The sequence below is a fragment of the Spermophilus citellus genome (assembly GCF_964194105.1).
Source record: "Spermophilus citellus genome assembly, chromosome: 4".
NCBI lineage: Eukaryota > Metazoa > Chordata > Mammalia > Rodentia > Sciuridae > Spermophilus > Spermophilus citellus.
In genome coordinates, this window is record NC_138185.1 from 227,115,799 (window position 1) to 227,132,938 (window position 17,140).

Genomic DNA, 17,140 nt, shown 5'->3' on the forward strand with positions numbered 1-17,140 from the left:
TAGAGCTTCCAGGGTCTTCTTCCACAGCCAAGTGCCAAGTCAGGCCATGTTGAGTGGCTAGGCACCCAGCTGTTGACCTGAGCCCAGGCAGTGGCACTCCAGGACCACAAGACCTGACAGGCAGGGGTGGCTATGAAGCAAGAACAGCCAGTGCTGAGAACATGCCCACAGGATCCCCATGGAGCATCTGAACAACAGGGCTGGGTGTGCTGAGCTTGTCCCCAGCCTGCTCCCAGCAGGCCACACCCGTGGCAGAAGTGTAGGTTGCAAAATCACAAACACCAATTTCAGCCAAATCTCTCAGGTAACAGGTCTTTCTTTCTTCACAAATTGGTTCCCCAGCCTTCTAATGACTCTGGGGCCAGACTGGCTGCAGGGTATAGGCAGAGGGACAGCAGTTGGCTGCAAGGACTCAAAGGCCCCAACCCAGTCTCTGTGCTAAAGTTGGGGTCTGGATCCTTCACTGGACAGCCAGCCCACCCATGTGGAGGTAGAGGGTGACCAGGAAGGGCAGTATGGTATGGTTCTGTCATTGCAGTCACTCTCCTGAGGGGCCTACACTGGGGCACAAGCACCTGGCTGCCCTCCATCCCAGGGCCACATCCAGGAAAGCAAGGCCTGAGACCTGTGCCCTAGTCAGGTAACCTGAGACTCACTGCCTACCCCTGGGCCTGGCTCAGACAGGAGGTAAACGGCCCTGCATGTGATGGGTAGGCCAGGCCCCGCACCCCACACAGGCCATGCTGGCATTGGCAGGGAGGGCGTGCAGACACAGAGGCCTGCACTGCCAGACGAGCTCGACCAGCTGCCCTCTGACAGCGGTAGAGACTCCTGGTGCAAACCCCACAAGCCCACACAGGGTCCCAGTGTGCTGGTGCCTGAGCTGGCTGGGTGGTGGGCATTCCTGAACCTCAGGGAGCCCGAGAGCCTCTGAGTGAGGGAGGAACCAGCCACAGCTGCCTGCTCCCTGCTGTTCCAGAACACCAAGCTCCACAGGGAACTGGGAGCATAGTGCCTCTGGGGGATGACGGGAGGGGAAAGCACTTGGGCCACCAGCCAAGAACAGGTGCTAGAGCCACAGGGTTGGACCCACCTGACCCTCCACTGGCTTGACGAGAAGCAAGGCCTCCTTGTGCCTGTTTTCTTACAACAGGGACACGCTGTGCCTGCTTTTGAGTGCTCTTGGGTAGTTAATGACTGGGAAGCTGGGACACACCATGGGACAAAGGCCTTGGATACTCCCAACCATGTCCAATCAGACACACGCAGATAGTCTGGTTTTCCTTGCTGGGTAGAAATATTCCTTACTTTGCTCAAAACATGATCCCAACAGTACCATGGAGGCCACGTGTGGCCATGGGATGAGGGCTTCGAAGCAAGCAGGGCAGTGTTCGGCTGGTCCCTAGTCTTGGCATTCGTGCCTACAAACAGTGGCCCCAGAGGGCATCCAATCCCCATCAGACAATCAGGGTCCAGAGCCAGGATGCTGCCTGGCCTTGAGGTCACACTCAGTAGCCTTCATCATCATCACCGTCACAGCCGTAATCTGCAAAGCACAGAGGGCGACTATGGAAGCTCACAGCCCTCGCTGCCCTCAGGGAGCTGCTCCCTGAGGCTGCAGGACCAGTCCCACCACTGTGGGGACTATCTTATCTTGGGGTTGGGGGTGTTGGTGTGCGCCCAGTGTGGGAGCCTCAGTTCTTGACTGGGCAGGTGTCCGCAGTTTGGCCAGCCTCACCTCCCACCCTTGAGTGCACACGTTTGTCCTCCTGTCAGGCCTGGAAACCCCATCTGCTGGATGGTCAGCCTCCCCAGTGACTCCAGTCAAGCCCAGACCATGGCCTTCACAGCAGGTGCCTTGCTGTCCCCATGGAATTGGCCTCTTAGGCCCTGGCCAGCTCTTCTAACATGTCCTAGGGCCTCAGAATCAACATGGCCAGTTTATGCTGTCTTCATACAAATTTCCTTCTTTTCAGAGAAAAATTTAGTATGAAGCCAAAGGCTTGTGTTCGGGGATCACCAGGGGCAGGTTTGTGCCTTTATCTCTCTGGAAGCCCCCCCAGCCCAGTGCCTGTGTCAGGCCCCTAGACCACGTGCAGCACCACTCACCATTGCCGCCCATCATCTGCAGGGCGCTGACGCAGGGCTCCCCATCCTCTTCATCTGCGTCTTCCTCATCTGCGTCCTCCTCGGGGTGGTATGACACAGGGCCGCTCTCCACCAGGACTGCTGCTGGCCTGACCAGCTCGGCTCCCAGGGCAGGGGGACTTGGGAGCACAGCCTGGAAGGATGGGAGTGGAGAGATGGCCACAGGAGAGACTATAGGAGAGACCTTGGTGTCTCTCAGGATAGCCCTGGACGGGCCCTCATGCTCCTGCCCCCTACGAGAGCTTGTCAGAGGGTCTGTTGGCTCCCAGTACTCACCGGCCCCTTCTAATCTCCTGGGGTGTACAATAGTCTGCACCAGCACAGTACCCAGCCCAAGGCCCCCACCCAGGCTGCCTCTGGTGAGAAAGAAGCCTCACACTCAGCCCCCAGAACTTGCAAGGCACTTCTCAGTGTGTGCCCTGGCCACTGCCACACACTGTCCACTGTGGGGGCCGGCTCACCCTCGGCCCTGGCCTCAGGCAGGACAGACGTGTGCACCAGGCTCTGTGCCTGGCCCTCGCTTCCCTCCTGCTCTGCTCCTGGGCACCCCTGAGCTTCAGGATTCTCTGTCTGTGCCAGGCCAGTGTCGGAGCAGCAGTCCCTGGGCCCCTTCCCATCAGACCTGGTCACGGGTGAGCTGTTCCTGAGGCCAAAGGCCTGGCTGGGCAGAACAACGCACCTCTCCCATGGCCGCCTTCTTAGCCGTCTGCATAGATACCAGGGGCCTCAACCTGAAAGAGAGATGGCACGCAGTCTCAGCCAGCTCTGCTTTCCGCTCTCACTGCCTCAGAGGGCCCCCACCACCTGGTGGAGGACATGGCTTGGCACCCACTCAGTACACCAGGACCCACCCTAGTGGTCCTGCCTGCTGCCCTGGCTGGAGCTGCTCCCTTCGGAATGTGCCTCCAGCAACATGGCTGGCCTTACAGGGCTCTCCACCAGACCTGGGGGTCTGTGCACTCTGGCACATCTTTCCTGGCCCTCTCCAAATCTCTCTTCTACCCGAAGGCCCCCTGCTGACCTGGACCCCCTTGCTCCTTCCTTGTTTCCGCTAGGTGCTCCAGCTTTTCTGCCGCTCCTAGAAGTCCAGCTGTGTTGATCCTAAGACTGGACTGCTATATGTGTCTGCATTAATCAATGGGTGAACCATGCACATGACACCAAAATGCAAGCCAGAGGCCACCCCACTTCCTGACTGCAAGAGGGGCAGGTGGAGAGGCTCTGGGTGGTTATGGAGAAATACATGAGAGACATGGGCAGGAGCCATGTGGACCCTGTCCATTTCTCCCTGTGACACTCCCCTGGTTAATCACAAGTCTCTGGAGGAGGAGAAGAGGAGACAGAGGAGAGGAGGAAGATGAGGAAGGACAGGGGAGGTGCTCTAAGTACCCGCCAAATGCCCCACATGGTCTACAGTAGTAGCCCCATGACTTCTGCTAGCAGCACCCTGCACTGCCCTGTCCTCAAACCGTCCAAACACAAACGCACTTTGACACTGAAGGCTTCTCGGAGGGAAAGATGGGGTCCCCAGGAGAGAAGGCACGTGTTGATCCCTAACCCTGGCCACACAGTGCCACCCAGGCTGGCATACATGGGCTCTGGGCCTGTAGCAGTAGGACAGAGGGGGTGGAGCCACTCCTTCCAGGACATAGCAGTGGGGGGAATAGAGGACTGCAGCCACTCCATCTGCTGGGGGCCCTCTGAGGCCTAGCCCTGTGAGCTAAGACATGCTGGGTGAACCTGGGGGCACTGGGAAGGGGTTCTGGAATAGGTGGACATCACAAAAACCACCCAGCAGCCACCAGTGTGATCCAGGTGGAATCAAGGTTGCCAGCCAGGCACAGAAGGGTTTATAAGCACCTGGAGAACAAGGTCCTGCCTAGCATTCCTTCCTGCCAGATCGGTCCCCAGTCAGCCAGAGGCCCAGGGACCTGGGGCCACCAGCAGATGGCTGCCCCCAAACCCACCACCACTTCAGCTGGGAACCTCTCAGTCTCAACAGCAAATGCCACAGTGAATTCCCCAAACACAGCAAGACTGAGGGTGACAGCCAAGCCCATCTGCCCAGGCAGTGGGCTATGTGCTGGGGGGGACACCTCCCACCTGACACCTGCAGGGCTGGGAGCCGGATACCACACTAGCTCCACTGTCTGGCCTGAGCCTATGAGCAGAGGCCTGGACCCAAGGCAGCTGACCTGGGCAGGAAGGACATGCGGGTCAGAGCAGCCCCACTCAGTATCTCCCGACTGGCTCAGCGGTGGGGAGCACACACCAGCCTAGGACTGGGAGCAGCTGACCAGACAGTGACAGGCAGGGCAGCCATGGCACTGCCATCCTGGGGCTGCAGGCGCTCAGGAAAGGAGGCAGGAGCTGCCTGATCCAGAGCAGGGCCCTGGGGAGGACAAAGCCATCACGTCTGGGGCCTCTTCGGTTCAATGTCTGGTAGGATGCCCTCCTGCGGGGACCTGCAGGCTGTCGGTCATGCTTCCTCCAAGCCTATCAATTCTTCCAGGCCCTTCCCCACCCCACCCAGAAGCGCCCAGCAGTCCAAACCTTGTGGCCAAGTAGCTGAGCATAGCAGCCCTGCAGGGTGAACTAACCAGGTTCTTGCTGGCCCTGCAGTGGGGCCACTAGTGCTGGGCTGGGGTGGGGTGGGCCATCCCCTGGCAGGAGACAGAGCCCTGTGCGCAGCTGCTACAGCCCTGTGGCTCCTGGCCAGACCTCAGCCACAGCCTGTGCACTCTCTCCTCAATGCTGAGCATGCAGGGCAAAGCCGCCAAGGGCTGAGGGCACATTGGCACCCTGGAGGCCTGTGGGATTTTTCCCTGCCCTGTGGGAGCTGCCTGAGCTGCACAGCCACAGCTGGGTAGGGTGGAGGCAGATGTGGACATTAGATATTCATAAACTCTGATCCTGGCCACTCAGGGGAAGGCTGGCAGCTTTCTGTTCAGGAAGCAGCAAGTGAACAGGGACATGAGGCCTCTCAGGCTGGCGTCAGACAGCTTGCAGATGGTGCCAGAATCACACACTAGAACAGGACTTTCCCTGACACCCACAGGCCTGACCTGGCCAGAGGGAGGCTCAGGTAGGGTCCACAGCCTCTGAACCCCTGCTTCCCAGCTGCAGCTGTTCAATCTCCAGCACTGTCAAAGCAATAGCAACGAGACACAGACCAATGCTGAGGCCAGGATGAGTGACAGCAAGGATGGGCGGGTTTCGGCCTCTGCCCCCACCCAGTCCCAGCTTGCTGCACTGGTAGAGGGCTGCACTGGGAATCCGTGTTCAAGACTTGACACCTGGACACCTGAAGGCAGAGATCACATGGCCACAGACAGGCTGAAAGGTCAGTTGAGAAAATTCAAGGTCGGGGCTAGGGATGTGGCTCAAGCGGTAGTGCACTCGTCTGGCATGCGTGCGGCCCGGGTTCGATCCTCAGCACCACATACCAACAAAGATGTTGTGTCCGCCGAGAACTAAAAAATAAATATTAAAAAATTCTCTCTCTCTCTCTCTCTCTCTCTCTCCCCCTCTATCACTCTCTCTTAAAAAAAAAAAAAAAAAAAAAGAAAATTCAAGGTCCATTCAGGAAGCTGCTGCCTCAAGCAGCCACACAGCCAGCCAGCCGGTGGAGGAGCGGGGGTCTGGAGCACACTGGGACTCAGAGGCCATGGAAGGCCCCAAACCTGCAGACCAGTGAGGCTGCTGGGAGCACCAGGGACCCAGGAGGCAAGTGTTTTCCATCTAAGCAACTCCATGGCACGCAACCACAGCAGGAGGGGCAAGCACAAGCCTGGGACTCCAGGGGACCCTGGGATCCCTGTGTCCCCAGCTGAGGAAGACAAAACCCTTAAGAACATCCCCACCAGCAAGATAGTCACACTGCCAGTAGGAAAAGTTCAGGTCTAGACATCTCCTTTAAGTTCTAGGAAAAAATAAACGGTCCACAAAGAACACTCTCCTGAGACGGACCCACCAAATACCACCAGGTTGTGCACAGCAGAACCCACATCTGGGCAAGCAGGTGCTGAGGGAGGTTGTTGGCACCCACAGGGCCAGGACAGCCAGCCAACCCAGGAAGGGTCCCTGGGAGAGCACCTCCTATCAACGGCCAGCCAGCCACCCAGAGTCTCGCAGATCTCACCCCAATCCTCATGCTAAAATAGGTCCAGATGGATCAGAAACTTAGGACAAAACAAACCAACCCCAAAAGAGATCTCCTCACAACCTGGACAAAGGAAAGGCTGTTCTGGACACAACACCAACCCTAGAAGCTGTCAAATGAATGGACGGGTAAACAGAGATGCTTCGCCACCAAGAGGGAAGCCACGTAACAGGCACATGGGCAGAGAGGAGAAGGCACCTCCTCGTCGTGACTCATGGTTAAAAAGAGCCACAATAGGGGCTGGGCTGGGGCTCAGCGGTAGAGCCCTCGCCTAGCACGGGTAAGGTCCTGGGTTCCATCCTCAGCACCACATAAAAATAAATAAACAAAATAAAGGTATTGTGTCCAACTACAACTAAAAAATAAATATTAAAAAAAAAAAAGCAACAATAGAGAAGGCAGAGGCAACCCAGGGAGGCCTGGGGGTAGGCAGGTACGGCTGCGCTGGGTGCCCAGCCCATCTTCATAGCCAGGGGAAGGCTCCAACCAGCACCCTGGGCCCTTGTCAGGGGACCCTGGCACAGCAGGGCCATGTGCAGCTCAGCCACCCCGTGGCACAGCTCGAGACCACAGCACCCTCTGGCATTCAACTGGTCCTGACCCCACAGGAAGGTGCTGCTGTGGCTGCTGTTCCCCTCCCCTCCACCATACCCCAGGGGCGGAGCGCAGCGGGCCCACACCTCTCCCCCGTGGCTGCACAGCTGCAGAGGGTGTGGACAGGCTGGGGCTGGCCCACGTGGACTCATCCGGGCCAGGGAGCCCACTGCTTTCTCCAGATGGCACAGACCCTGATGCCGCTGGTGCCTGATCAGCCCAGGGCCCGAGGCCAGGGGAGCTAGGACAGTCTCCCCCCACTAGGAGGTATCAAGTCGGCTTCCAGACACCGCAGGGCAGTGCAGCTCCTGGGCTCTCCTGTGGACCCGGCTGGTGCACTGCAGCCCAGAGAAGGGGACACGACAGTACCTCTTCCCTATGCTGGTCCCAGGGTCAGCCCTGTTCCTGCTGGCTGCAGTTCTCCTCCGTGACAGCTTCTTGGAGCTGGCCCTCTCTGCAGGCCGCGCGTCTTCGCTCTGTGGGCTGCGCCCACCCTTGCTGTTGAGGTCACGGAGCACGCTGTAGTTGATCTTGCTGGAGATCTTCTTCTGCTCCAGCATCTTTTCAATGGCTTCCCCCGCTGTGCTGGCCTGGATGGGTTCCCGACGTTTGCAAGACTTCTTGGGCTGGGTTGAAACACAAAAGTAATTCCCCTTGTGAGTTGCTGTCCTGCAAGCTACTATCATATCCTGTGACACTGGGGCTCCTTGGGGCACATAGCCTGCACTGGGCAAGCCCTACCGGCTGGCTCAAGACACCATGGTGATGCTGAGCCTATACAACCTCCCACCACACTCACCTCCCTAGTGTGGTCACCCCCGGTGGAGAAAAAAGGCAAGTGCTCAGCAGAACGTGGGCATGCTGCTGGTGGGGGGGTTGTTGGGCCCTCAACGTCCCAACTCAAGTTTCAGGGGTCCTCCTGAAAGGCAGGTTCCACACCTGTCCTCTCCACCTCCTCTGGGTCCTGAGTTCAGTCTGGCCAGCAAGAGTACAGACTCCCATCCTTCCTCTTGCTCAGACCCTCAAGAGGCTGAACCTCTTCCAAATTCATCAAGTGGAGGACGAGCTGCTGCCCAAGCCCTGGAGTAAGAGCTGAGCCGCACGGCCACAGAGGCCAGCCACTCAGGGGGCCGTCAGTCAGACCTCCCCAGGGCATAAAGAAAATGAATATCCTCAATGGACCTTGCCCCAAAGCCGAGTGGCACGTCCATCCACAGTGGAGCCAAAGACCAGCGGGGAAGCGGGTCTGGAGCACTCCACTGCCACTGCCTGCCCTGGCCTTGGCCCTGTGCCAGGGAAGGCTGTGCTCCAGAGTTGTCTCTTCCCGTCAGAAGTCTCCGGCTCCCTGGCCCACTCGGGGTGCCTACCTTGTGCTCCTTGTAGATGCCAAGCTCCTTCTCCTTGGCTATTCTCGCTTCTTTCTCTATAAACAGTCGAGCAGAATGGCTGGCATCAGTGAGGCCAAGCCCCTGAAGCCCCCAGGCCCAGGCAGGCGGGCAGGAGGGCAGGTGGGCGCTTACCCCTCTGCTCCCGCAGGTACTCGGCATTCTCCCGCATCCACAGTTCAGCCTTCACTCGGGCCTCTGATTCATTCAGGATGTACTGCACAGAGCAGTGAAGGTGCTCAGCTGGGGACCCCGCACTATGAGAGGTCCCTAAGATCTCCCACATGGAACACACTTCCCTTCGCGTGTTTGAATCATCAAAGGGAGGGAACACACGACGGGCCGCTACTCAGCATGGAAGCTGTCTATTGTTCCTCTGCCCTTTCTGAAGCCACAAACTGAGCCATGGAGCAGTGTCCAGGGCTCCTAGACTCTAGGGCAGTCTGTAGCCCTGCTGACTCCAGAGTGCAGGCCATAGGTCCCAGGAAGGGAGATAAGGGTGTACAATTCCAACACAGGAACAAATGGACAGGCTCAGGCATCACGTGGCAATAAAATCAGAGAGAAATATGGGAGAATGGATACCAGTGAGACAAACCAGAGTCGGTGCACACACCTGGACCCGGGGTTTGGGATCGGAGGTGTACGATGTGCATGCCTCTATGGGCGTCCTCCTGGACTAAGGCCACCCCAATAGGGTGAGTGGGTGGTGGCAGAGAACAGAGGCAGAGCTCAGGGCCCTGGCTTCAGAGGGAGGGCTTGTGGCAACTGAGGCTGGAACAGGCTGGGAGGAGGAGTCTGGGGACTGGACCGTGGGTGTGGGCACTACCCAAGACCATCCTTCCACCAGGGAGTGTCTAAGGATGCCCAGGGAAACCGCCAGGCTCAAAGATCCCAAAATGCAGGCCGCCTGCGCTGGAGCCTGGAAACCACCCCCCTCAGCCTCCCACAGAGCCCAACCAACTCCTGTAGCCCAGGGCAGCGGTGGCTCACTCTGTCGATCTCTAGGTCATCGATGCCGCTGAGGTCCAGCTCCCCGTCCCCCGAGGTGTCTTCTAGAGGGAAGGGCCATGTCAGTTTTGCTCAGGGTGGCCCTGCTAGAGGAGCACAGACACCGCTGGACTGGTTTGGGACTCAGGCCTGGGTGGAGGAGCTTCTGGGAGCTCCACCTCCTCCATCCTGCAGGCCACAGGCCTGTCTCTAAGTGCTATGGGGACAGTGCTCATGTCAGAGTGCTAACTGAGAAAGCAGGACACCAAACCCAAGCTGCAAAGAAGACCCACACACCCGCACCTGGTGACAGGGAGGAGTTCTTCCGACGGGGATACCGGCTCTCTGGCCCAGCGCCAGGACCAGGCGAGATGCTGCTGGGGAAGGCTGGGTGGCAGTGTGGCCAGAAGGTGGGGCTGGGCATGCTGGTGCCCCTCAGCTGGGTCACAGGACTGAGGGCAGACACGTTATATGAGTCCAGAAGTCCAGGCCTCTTGCCCCAGCGTGGTCAAAGGCAGGCTGCACCGCCTGGCAGGCAGGCCCTTGCTCAGTATCCCCACAGGAGGCTGTCAACTCTGGCCACAGGCCAGCCGTCTGGGTGCTCTCAGTGCTCAGGCCAGCCCTTGAGGCCTCTGTTCTGGTCTGCTCCCCCTCTCTCTTGCTTTTTCTGTCACACAGCAGTCTCTTCCTACTCCAGATCACTGGGCCCCTGCTGCCTCAGGGCCTTTGTATATGCCCTCTGCCTGGTGCTGTGACCTGCCCAGGCACCCTCACGTGTCATCCTTGCTACAGGATCATGTGTCATCCCTGCCTGAGGTCATGCAATCCACACCTCATGACAGAGCATTTTTCCTGAAGAGAAGGCAACATGTTGCCTGCGTAGCCTGTCCTGCAGAAATGGGGCTACTAGCACCACAGTCCCATCTCACACCCAACCTGGGAGATGGAAGGGGAAGGAGCCACAGGACCAGGAGCCCTGGGCAGAGGGCACCTGTCCTGCTCAGGTACCTCATCACTGTCTTGCTCAAACTCAACAGGCAATGCTCCCAACAGTGAAGCCCACCCCCCAGGCTAAGTTTTCCCACCACCCTGGAAACAAGAAAGGAGGGTGAGCAACTGGTCCCTGCCAACGCTCCTTTCTGTCACACAGCAGCCACTAAAGCCCAGGGCCCCGGGCAGCAAGCCAGCCAAGGCCATGGGGCAGAGGAGGCTACGGAAGACAGTGACAGGACCTGCTACACTGTGGCTGACGCATACACCCAGTTCTTCTCCACACAGCCCTGGGCACGGCCGTAGTGTGCCCTCGGCCCACCCTTCTAGAATGCTGCTTCTCCTAGAGACCACAGTGGCTTCCCATTCGCTCCATGGAAGGGGTCAGGCAGACGGGGAACACCACCTGCCCTTCCCAGGGCACTCACCAGGGTCCCGGCTCGGGGCAGAGATACACTCGCGTATGGAGTCTGAGATGCCCAGGCTAGCTGCTGTGGGCAGGGGGCCAAGCAGGGACTCCAAGGCCAGGGCTCTGCTGCCCTCCTCAGGGCTTTCTGCTGCCTCTGAGCTGCCACTTCCGCCACCCAGGAGCTCCCTGTAGAAGTCCTTGTTCATGTGGCTAGCTGCCGCCTCTAGCTCCTCATCCTCGATGTCCTCCTCACCAAAAAGGCTGGATGTAGTGTCCTCAGCAGAGCCTAGGGACACAATTCACATGCAACCTGTCAGCCAGGCAAAAGCCAGAGACCCAATTCTGTGACGCCTTTGCCAAGCTGCAGAACAACTGAGAAAACACACACTTTCACAAAAACATGCCCTTTTCTGCAACAGAGGAAGAAGGGTCCCGCCAACAAATAGTGCTGGGGATACGCAAGTGTCCGCACCTCATGCAAAAAAGCTCACTGGAAACGGGCTGCAGGCCCAAGTTTAAGTGCTTCAGAAAAACAACAAATGTTTGTAACCTTGGGTCAGGGAAAAATATCTTAGGTGTGGGCCGGAAAAGCAGAATCCACAGAATGCCAATCAAATGGATCTTGGAAGCGTTAAGATCACCTGCCCTCGGAAGACACCGCCAGGCAAGACAACCTCAGGCTTCTCCACAGAGCCGCTGCACAGACACGGGCAGCTCGTTCAGGCACTGAGTCCAAACTCCACGGGAAGCACGGCTCAAGGGGGAAGCAGGCACAGGAGCCAGATGGGCACTTCAGCAGGCAGGACATCGGGGTCAGGGTGACATCGCCAGGACACGCACGTTGAACCACAGGGAGCCGCCACAGCACCGACACACCCATCAGCACAACTGGACGCTGATGAGATGGGACGCAAGTGTCAGGGGACAGAGCCCCTGGAGCTCACACACATCGCTGGTGGGCAAGCCACAGTGCACCACTGGGGACAGCATGGCCACTTCCTAGAGACTCAAAGCCTTACCCAGAAACAGCCCCTGCGCCCCTCGCCCACGATAGAAGACAGCAGCACCCTTGCCGACTGCACAGGGCTCATGGTGGTTTGCTCATAGTGGGTGTTTTTTTTCTTTTAGTGCTGGTGATAGAATCTGGGGTGCTTTACCACTGAGCTAACCCTTTCCATTTTATTTTGAGACAGGGCCTTGCTAAGTTACTCAGGCTGGCCTCCAACTTGCCATCCTCCGGCCTCAGCCTCCCAAGTCACTGGGATTCCGGGCGTGTGCCACTGCACCCAGCCAAAGAGCTTTATTTGTAATGATCTAAAACAGAAAACAACCCAAATGTCCTTCAACAGACAAATGAATGAACAACATGAAGTATATTCACAGCCTATTACAGCACAACAGAAAAGAATAAATTATCAGTGGATTATTCAAAATAATTACACTAAAGGGAAAAAGCCAGAGAGATAAAAAGAGCAGGCATTATGAACATAAAAGACTTTTGCATAAGTCTAGAAAACCAACTGAACGGATGACTGAGAACAGTCATTGGTGGCCTGCAGAGGAAGGTGAGGTCACGTAGCAAAGGCCGAAGAACACTTCTGCACTGACAGGTCTGACTCGTTCTGTGCTGCAGCTTCACAGCTGTGTGCAGGTGTCAAAGCTCAAAGGCCAAAGGGCAAGCCTTACATGTGCAGACTGATGTGTGCCAATTGCACCTCCTCCTGCACGAGACAGAGTCAGATGGTGCGCAAGCTCTTAGAGCCACAGTTAGCACTGCATGTCACAGGAGGGCCCTACCTTCACAGGGTTCCTAGGGAAGAGCTGGGTCTCCAGAGAGCAGGGAGACTACAGGGGAGACGAGCCTTCTAGACAGGCTGCTGCACACAGCTCTGTCCTGACCTTTAAGTCTCCCTTCCCCAGTGGAGCTAGCCAGGACCCTGAAGAGGCCACCATATACCCCAAAGTACCTCCAGAGAAGTCCCACCTCCCCACACTGCAGTAAACCCAGCCCCAACCCCTCTGCTCTCAGGCCCTTAGTGGCTCAGCGCCCAGCAGAAACCACAGTCCTACTGCAGTGTGCACGGCCTGAGCCAGGAAGCCCCGCTCTGGCCTGACCTGGCCAGTGCCCACTCTGGCCTCACCGGCCTCCTGCTGTGCCTCACAGGAAGCAAACAGCAAGGAGGGTTTTGTTATGGTTGAGGCAATGTGATCAGACACAGCCCAAGAGACAGAGGACAGGAGACACTACCTAGAGAACAGCAGGAATAGAACCCAGACCAAGTTCAGAGAGTGCCATGTGGAAAGAATTATCAACAATCAAATGGGCTTCCTTCCACTACCAGGAGAAACCAGGCTTTTCAGGTTGGAGCAAACAGCCACGCCAGGTCTTCATGGTGTAAGAAAAGTCCCCAGGTGGGCAAAGGGTCAGGGAAAAATATCTTAGATGTGGGCCGGAAAAGCAGAATCTACAGAATGCCGATGAAATGGATCTTGGAAGCATTAAGATCACCTGACAAGCAGGATGAAACGACCATCGCCCCCAGGGCTGGCCTCCAACCTGGGCAAGGCCAGGTGTCACGGGCAGAAGACAAACCTTCGTGTCACAGCAGCAGGCAGTGGCCACCTTTGTGTGTGAGAGAGGCCACTGAGCAGATGATAGTGAGGCCCAGAGGCCCAGGCAACTCGAGCCATGGGCACTGTTTGCATGTGCATGGAGAACAAAAGCATAACAGGTCCAGCCAGCCTGCCAGCCACAATGTGGGGTGCCTGCTTCCCACGTGACTAGAGCTATCACGTGTCCTAGGATGCTCCACCAAGGGCAAACATATCGCACCATGCCCTGGTTAAGATACCAGGAAAGCAGATGTTACACCAAAGCCACAAGACACCCACCCCAGAGCCTCCAAAGCTTCCTCACACATGGAAGAACCAACAACCTGAGACTGAGAAAATGAGACATTCTCTGACGACAGTGCTCAGAGGATCTGCAGCCACAGATGCCACAGGCAGGCAGGCAGGCAGGTGACGGGGAGGGCACAGCAAGGGCGCTGGAAAGAAGGAAGAGGGTAATGGCAGCAGCTACCAACACAGCAAACAGGCAGCAAAACCAGGAAGTACCGAAAAGGCTGGCTTCTGGGAATCAACGACCCAGCCAGGAAAGCATCCAGAAAACCAAAGTGTAAAGTAAAAAAAGGTGAAAAAGGAAACCATGGAACAAACAAAATACTTAAAACACAACTTTGCTCAACTCTACAAGCGGATAAGGCAACTACTGCAGCCAAGTGGTGCCTCCCAGGGACCAGGAAAGGGGGGACATTCAAGAAGATGGTGCATCCATCAATCACAGAGGAACAGTTTCCACCGACCCGAGGACATTTGAACACAGACTGGCTGTGGATAAGAATGCTTCACCGAGGCGCATAGGTGGCCATTCCCTTAACATGAGCCACTATCTTGCTGAAAGCATAAAACCTGGTCCCTGGTGCTGGCGGTGGAGACATGCCTGTTCCTGCCACCAAGATTCAACAAGGTGCTGCCACGCCAGGCAACAGACCAGATCCAAGAAAGAAATTCAGGACATTAGAACCAGTAAAGGACAACAGAAGGGTTTCTGTGTGGGGGGACATAATTACTTAGAAAACCCAATGATAACTGGAAAACAACTAAAAGCAACTACAGAATTCCTACCATGTAGGAGAACAAAGCAAACACCCAGAAATGGGCACTGTTTGCCAGCAGTGAGCACCCATGGAAATGAGAGGGAGGCCACTTAGGCATCCAGTGAAGGCAGAGGTCTGGAGGAAGGGATGTCACAGGCTTCAGCACACGGAGCAGAGGGTCAGAGGGGAGGAAGTGCTTGTTCTCAGGAGAGGTCCTGAGGGAAAGACAGGGACAGTGGCTTACACAAGCTTACTGACAAAGCGGAGCAGGGCTGGGAGGAGACAAGCTGGTCTCACAGCTCCCCCACAGCACAAGCCAGTGTCTGCGCACACCAGGGACCTGTGGTCATGCCGCCTTTCTCTCAGACCCCACACACCTGGCAAGGTAGTTGCTGGTGCCACACGTGGTTCTGGCTTCAATAAGCAGAGATCTCCAAGAGTACAGAGACCTGGCCTTGCTGGCATGGGTGGCACCACAAGCCCCAAACCCAAGGCATGGGAGGTGGCACAGGGACTAAGGTGATGTATGTCCCACTGTGGACCAGATGCTGCAAAGGGCGGTTGAGCACTCCTCCATCTCTGCCTGGCCTGGGAGACAGGTCCATCTAGCAACACAAACACCTCAGACAGGCCCGGACACAGGGGACCAGGGGCAGGGCACAGCAGGAGAAGACAGGCACTGAGCAGCACCCATGCCACAGCCAGGCTTTAGCACTGCATGTGGAGCCAGAGTGGGCAGCAAGGAGGAGCAGGGAGAGGTGGCTGTGGGGCTGGGGCCACTCACTGCAGGGCTGTCTCTCTCTCACAGGCGCTGCCTACCCAAGAGTGAGAACAGTGACCCTGAGGGGCCTGCAGGGGCAGCTGAGGCTCAGAAGCAGGAGGCTGGCCTGCAGGAACTAGGGGACAGAGATTGGGTGCTGAGAGGCTGCTGGGGGACGTGGCTGCTGATGGGTGTTCAGAAAGTAGCTGGCACTCGGCACCAGGGGACCAGCAGCCTGGGATGGAAGAAGGACCATGTGGCCATGGAAGGAGCAGCAGGAGCAGTGGGGTCCAGGGTCAGAGAGGAAGAGGTCTCTGGGGTGCTGGCCCAGAGTCCTCCAGGACAAGGAGAGAGGGTGAGACTCACCATCTTTTGATAGGTTGGCGAGGGCCCCCTTTGCCTTTGGTCGGCTATTTTCTAGTTCAATCTCAATGGCATCCTGGTAACTGGATATTTCACCTAAAGGAGTCAATTACAATTACAAGCCAAAGGTAAACACAAATTACTTTTTCCAACAAAACTAAAACATACACGGGAAGTCTGGTCGGTTACCTTCAACTTCCTCCAGTTTTTTTGACAGGACCTGTTCAAGCTGAAAGAGAAGAGTCAAATGCTGGTAAGCCTCACTGTCACCAGGCCATAGGAACAGCCCTAGGGAGGGCAGGTAGAATCACATTACAACTGGCCCAGAAAGACAGAGCTCTCCTGAACAACTGGCAATGATGCCTCACCCACGCCAGGGCCAAGTCTGTCTCCAGGCAGGTGCCCCCCCATACACTGCCCCAGGCTCAGCTGCCTGTGTCCACCTCCACCCCCACTCCTACCCTCTGGGCGCGGCCCTTGTGCAAGAGGAAGCCATGTGGGAAAAGGACAACACAATGAGGGTAAGCTGTAGGCTGTAGGCGGGCAGCACTCAGGCTCTGGTGCACTCCAAGCGCTACCGTGGAGGCCCTATCACTGCCACGTTGTGGAGGCAGCCCCACAGCAGCACAGCTGAGGGGAGGGAGGCCCTGTACAGAGCAGCGTGCCCCAAGAACTCCTGGTTCTCAAGGCCCAACAGAGTTAGCCTGCTCCAGGAGTAGACCAAGTTTAGCCTAGTCAGCTACACACACATCTGGAATCAACACTCGGATGTGACATGTCAGAGCTCAAATGCTCTCAGAAGACCAGGAGCTATGGGGAGGGCAGAAGGGCTGGTGCTACCTGCTTCATCCGTAGCTTTCTCTGTCCAGCTGTGTACGAGGGGGGGTCACATTCTTCCTCCAAGTCAATCTTCATAAACTCGTCAATGGTCAGCTGACTGGTCGGGGTGTCTTCAAATTCCGTGAGCCTAAAATGGGGAAGTAAGATGGAGCCAATGCCCTAAAAACCTATTTGAAACTGATCTACAAGAGGAGGCCTCCACAGGCCCTGGTCACACCACCAGTAGCACAGGACCAGTCCCTTGCTGCAGCTTCCGAGTCCCCACCAGGTCTCTGGGAGAAGACCCACATGTCCTTGAGGCCTCCATACATACACCCCGGGGCCTGGCCAGAAGTCACAGGAACACTGCACAAGGAGGGAAGCAGGTCAGAGTCTCCATCTGCCCAGTGTCTCAGGCAGGGATTCTGCACTGCTGTGACCAGCTAATGCTTAATTCTTATATGTTTTCTATCATCTTCAAAACGTTTAATTATTATTATTTTTTTAATTAGAAGTGGAATACTTAAAGCAAGATGACTTCCCACCTGCTTCTGGAAATTGCTGTGGGGATTGTCTCATCTGAAGCACACCTCAGCATCAGGTGTCTGAGACTGGTGACAAATTACATGCCTGCCAGCATCAAGGTCAGTCAAGGGAGCTGTGAGCAGCCCCAATACTGCCATCGCAGAATGCCAGGCCCCAGCCCATGCCCACCTGCTGGATGTAGCATTGGTTGAATAAAGGGGTAGCTTTTGACCCTGACTTCCCATAGGGAGACAGGCCCCGCAGGCGCTCAGGCCAGGATGGGCCACACTGAGCAGGCAGCAGAGGCTACAAACAGCAGATCAGAGTAGCTTTCAG

The 17,140-nt window shown here is 56.8% G+C and overlaps 1 protein-coding gene across 2 annotated transcripts in view; it reads right to left on the minus strand.

Moving 5' to 3' along the window:
• Positions 1–298: 298 nt before the first annotated feature.
• The window catches only part of BRF1 (BRF1 general transcription factor IIIB subunit), a 64,887-nt gene continuing 48,045 nt past the window's right edge, over positions 299–17,140 (minus strand). The window contains exons 6-18 of one of the 2 annotated variants that reach the window (XM_081288933.1): positions 16,589–16,645; positions 16,301–16,427; positions 15,650–15,689; positions 15,464–15,556; positions 14,715–14,942; positions 10,698–10,964; positions 9,283–9,344; positions 8,425–8,506; positions 8,272–8,327; positions 7,274–7,530; positions 2,828–2,879; positions 2,110–2,281; positions 299–1,546 (exon numbers count right to left, since the gene is read on the minus strand). In XM_081288933.1, the coding sequence (XP_081145059.1) occupies positions 1,509–1,546; positions 2,110–2,281; positions 2,828–2,879; positions 7,274–7,530; positions 8,272–8,327; positions 8,425–8,506; positions 9,283–9,344; positions 10,698–10,964; positions 14,715–14,942; positions 15,464–15,556; positions 15,650–15,689; positions 16,301–16,427; positions 16,589–16,645 (1,531 nt within the window). In that variant the 3' untranslated portion in view covers positions 299–1,508. The remainder of the gene's footprint in view (positions 1,547–2,109; positions 2,282–2,827; positions 2,880–7,273; positions 7,531–8,271; positions 8,328–8,424; positions 8,507–9,282; positions 9,345–10,697; positions 10,965–14,714; positions 14,943–15,463; positions 15,557–15,649; positions 15,690–16,300; positions 16,428–16,588; positions 16,646–17,140) is intronic. The other variant, XM_081288932.1, reaches the window with a different exon arrangement.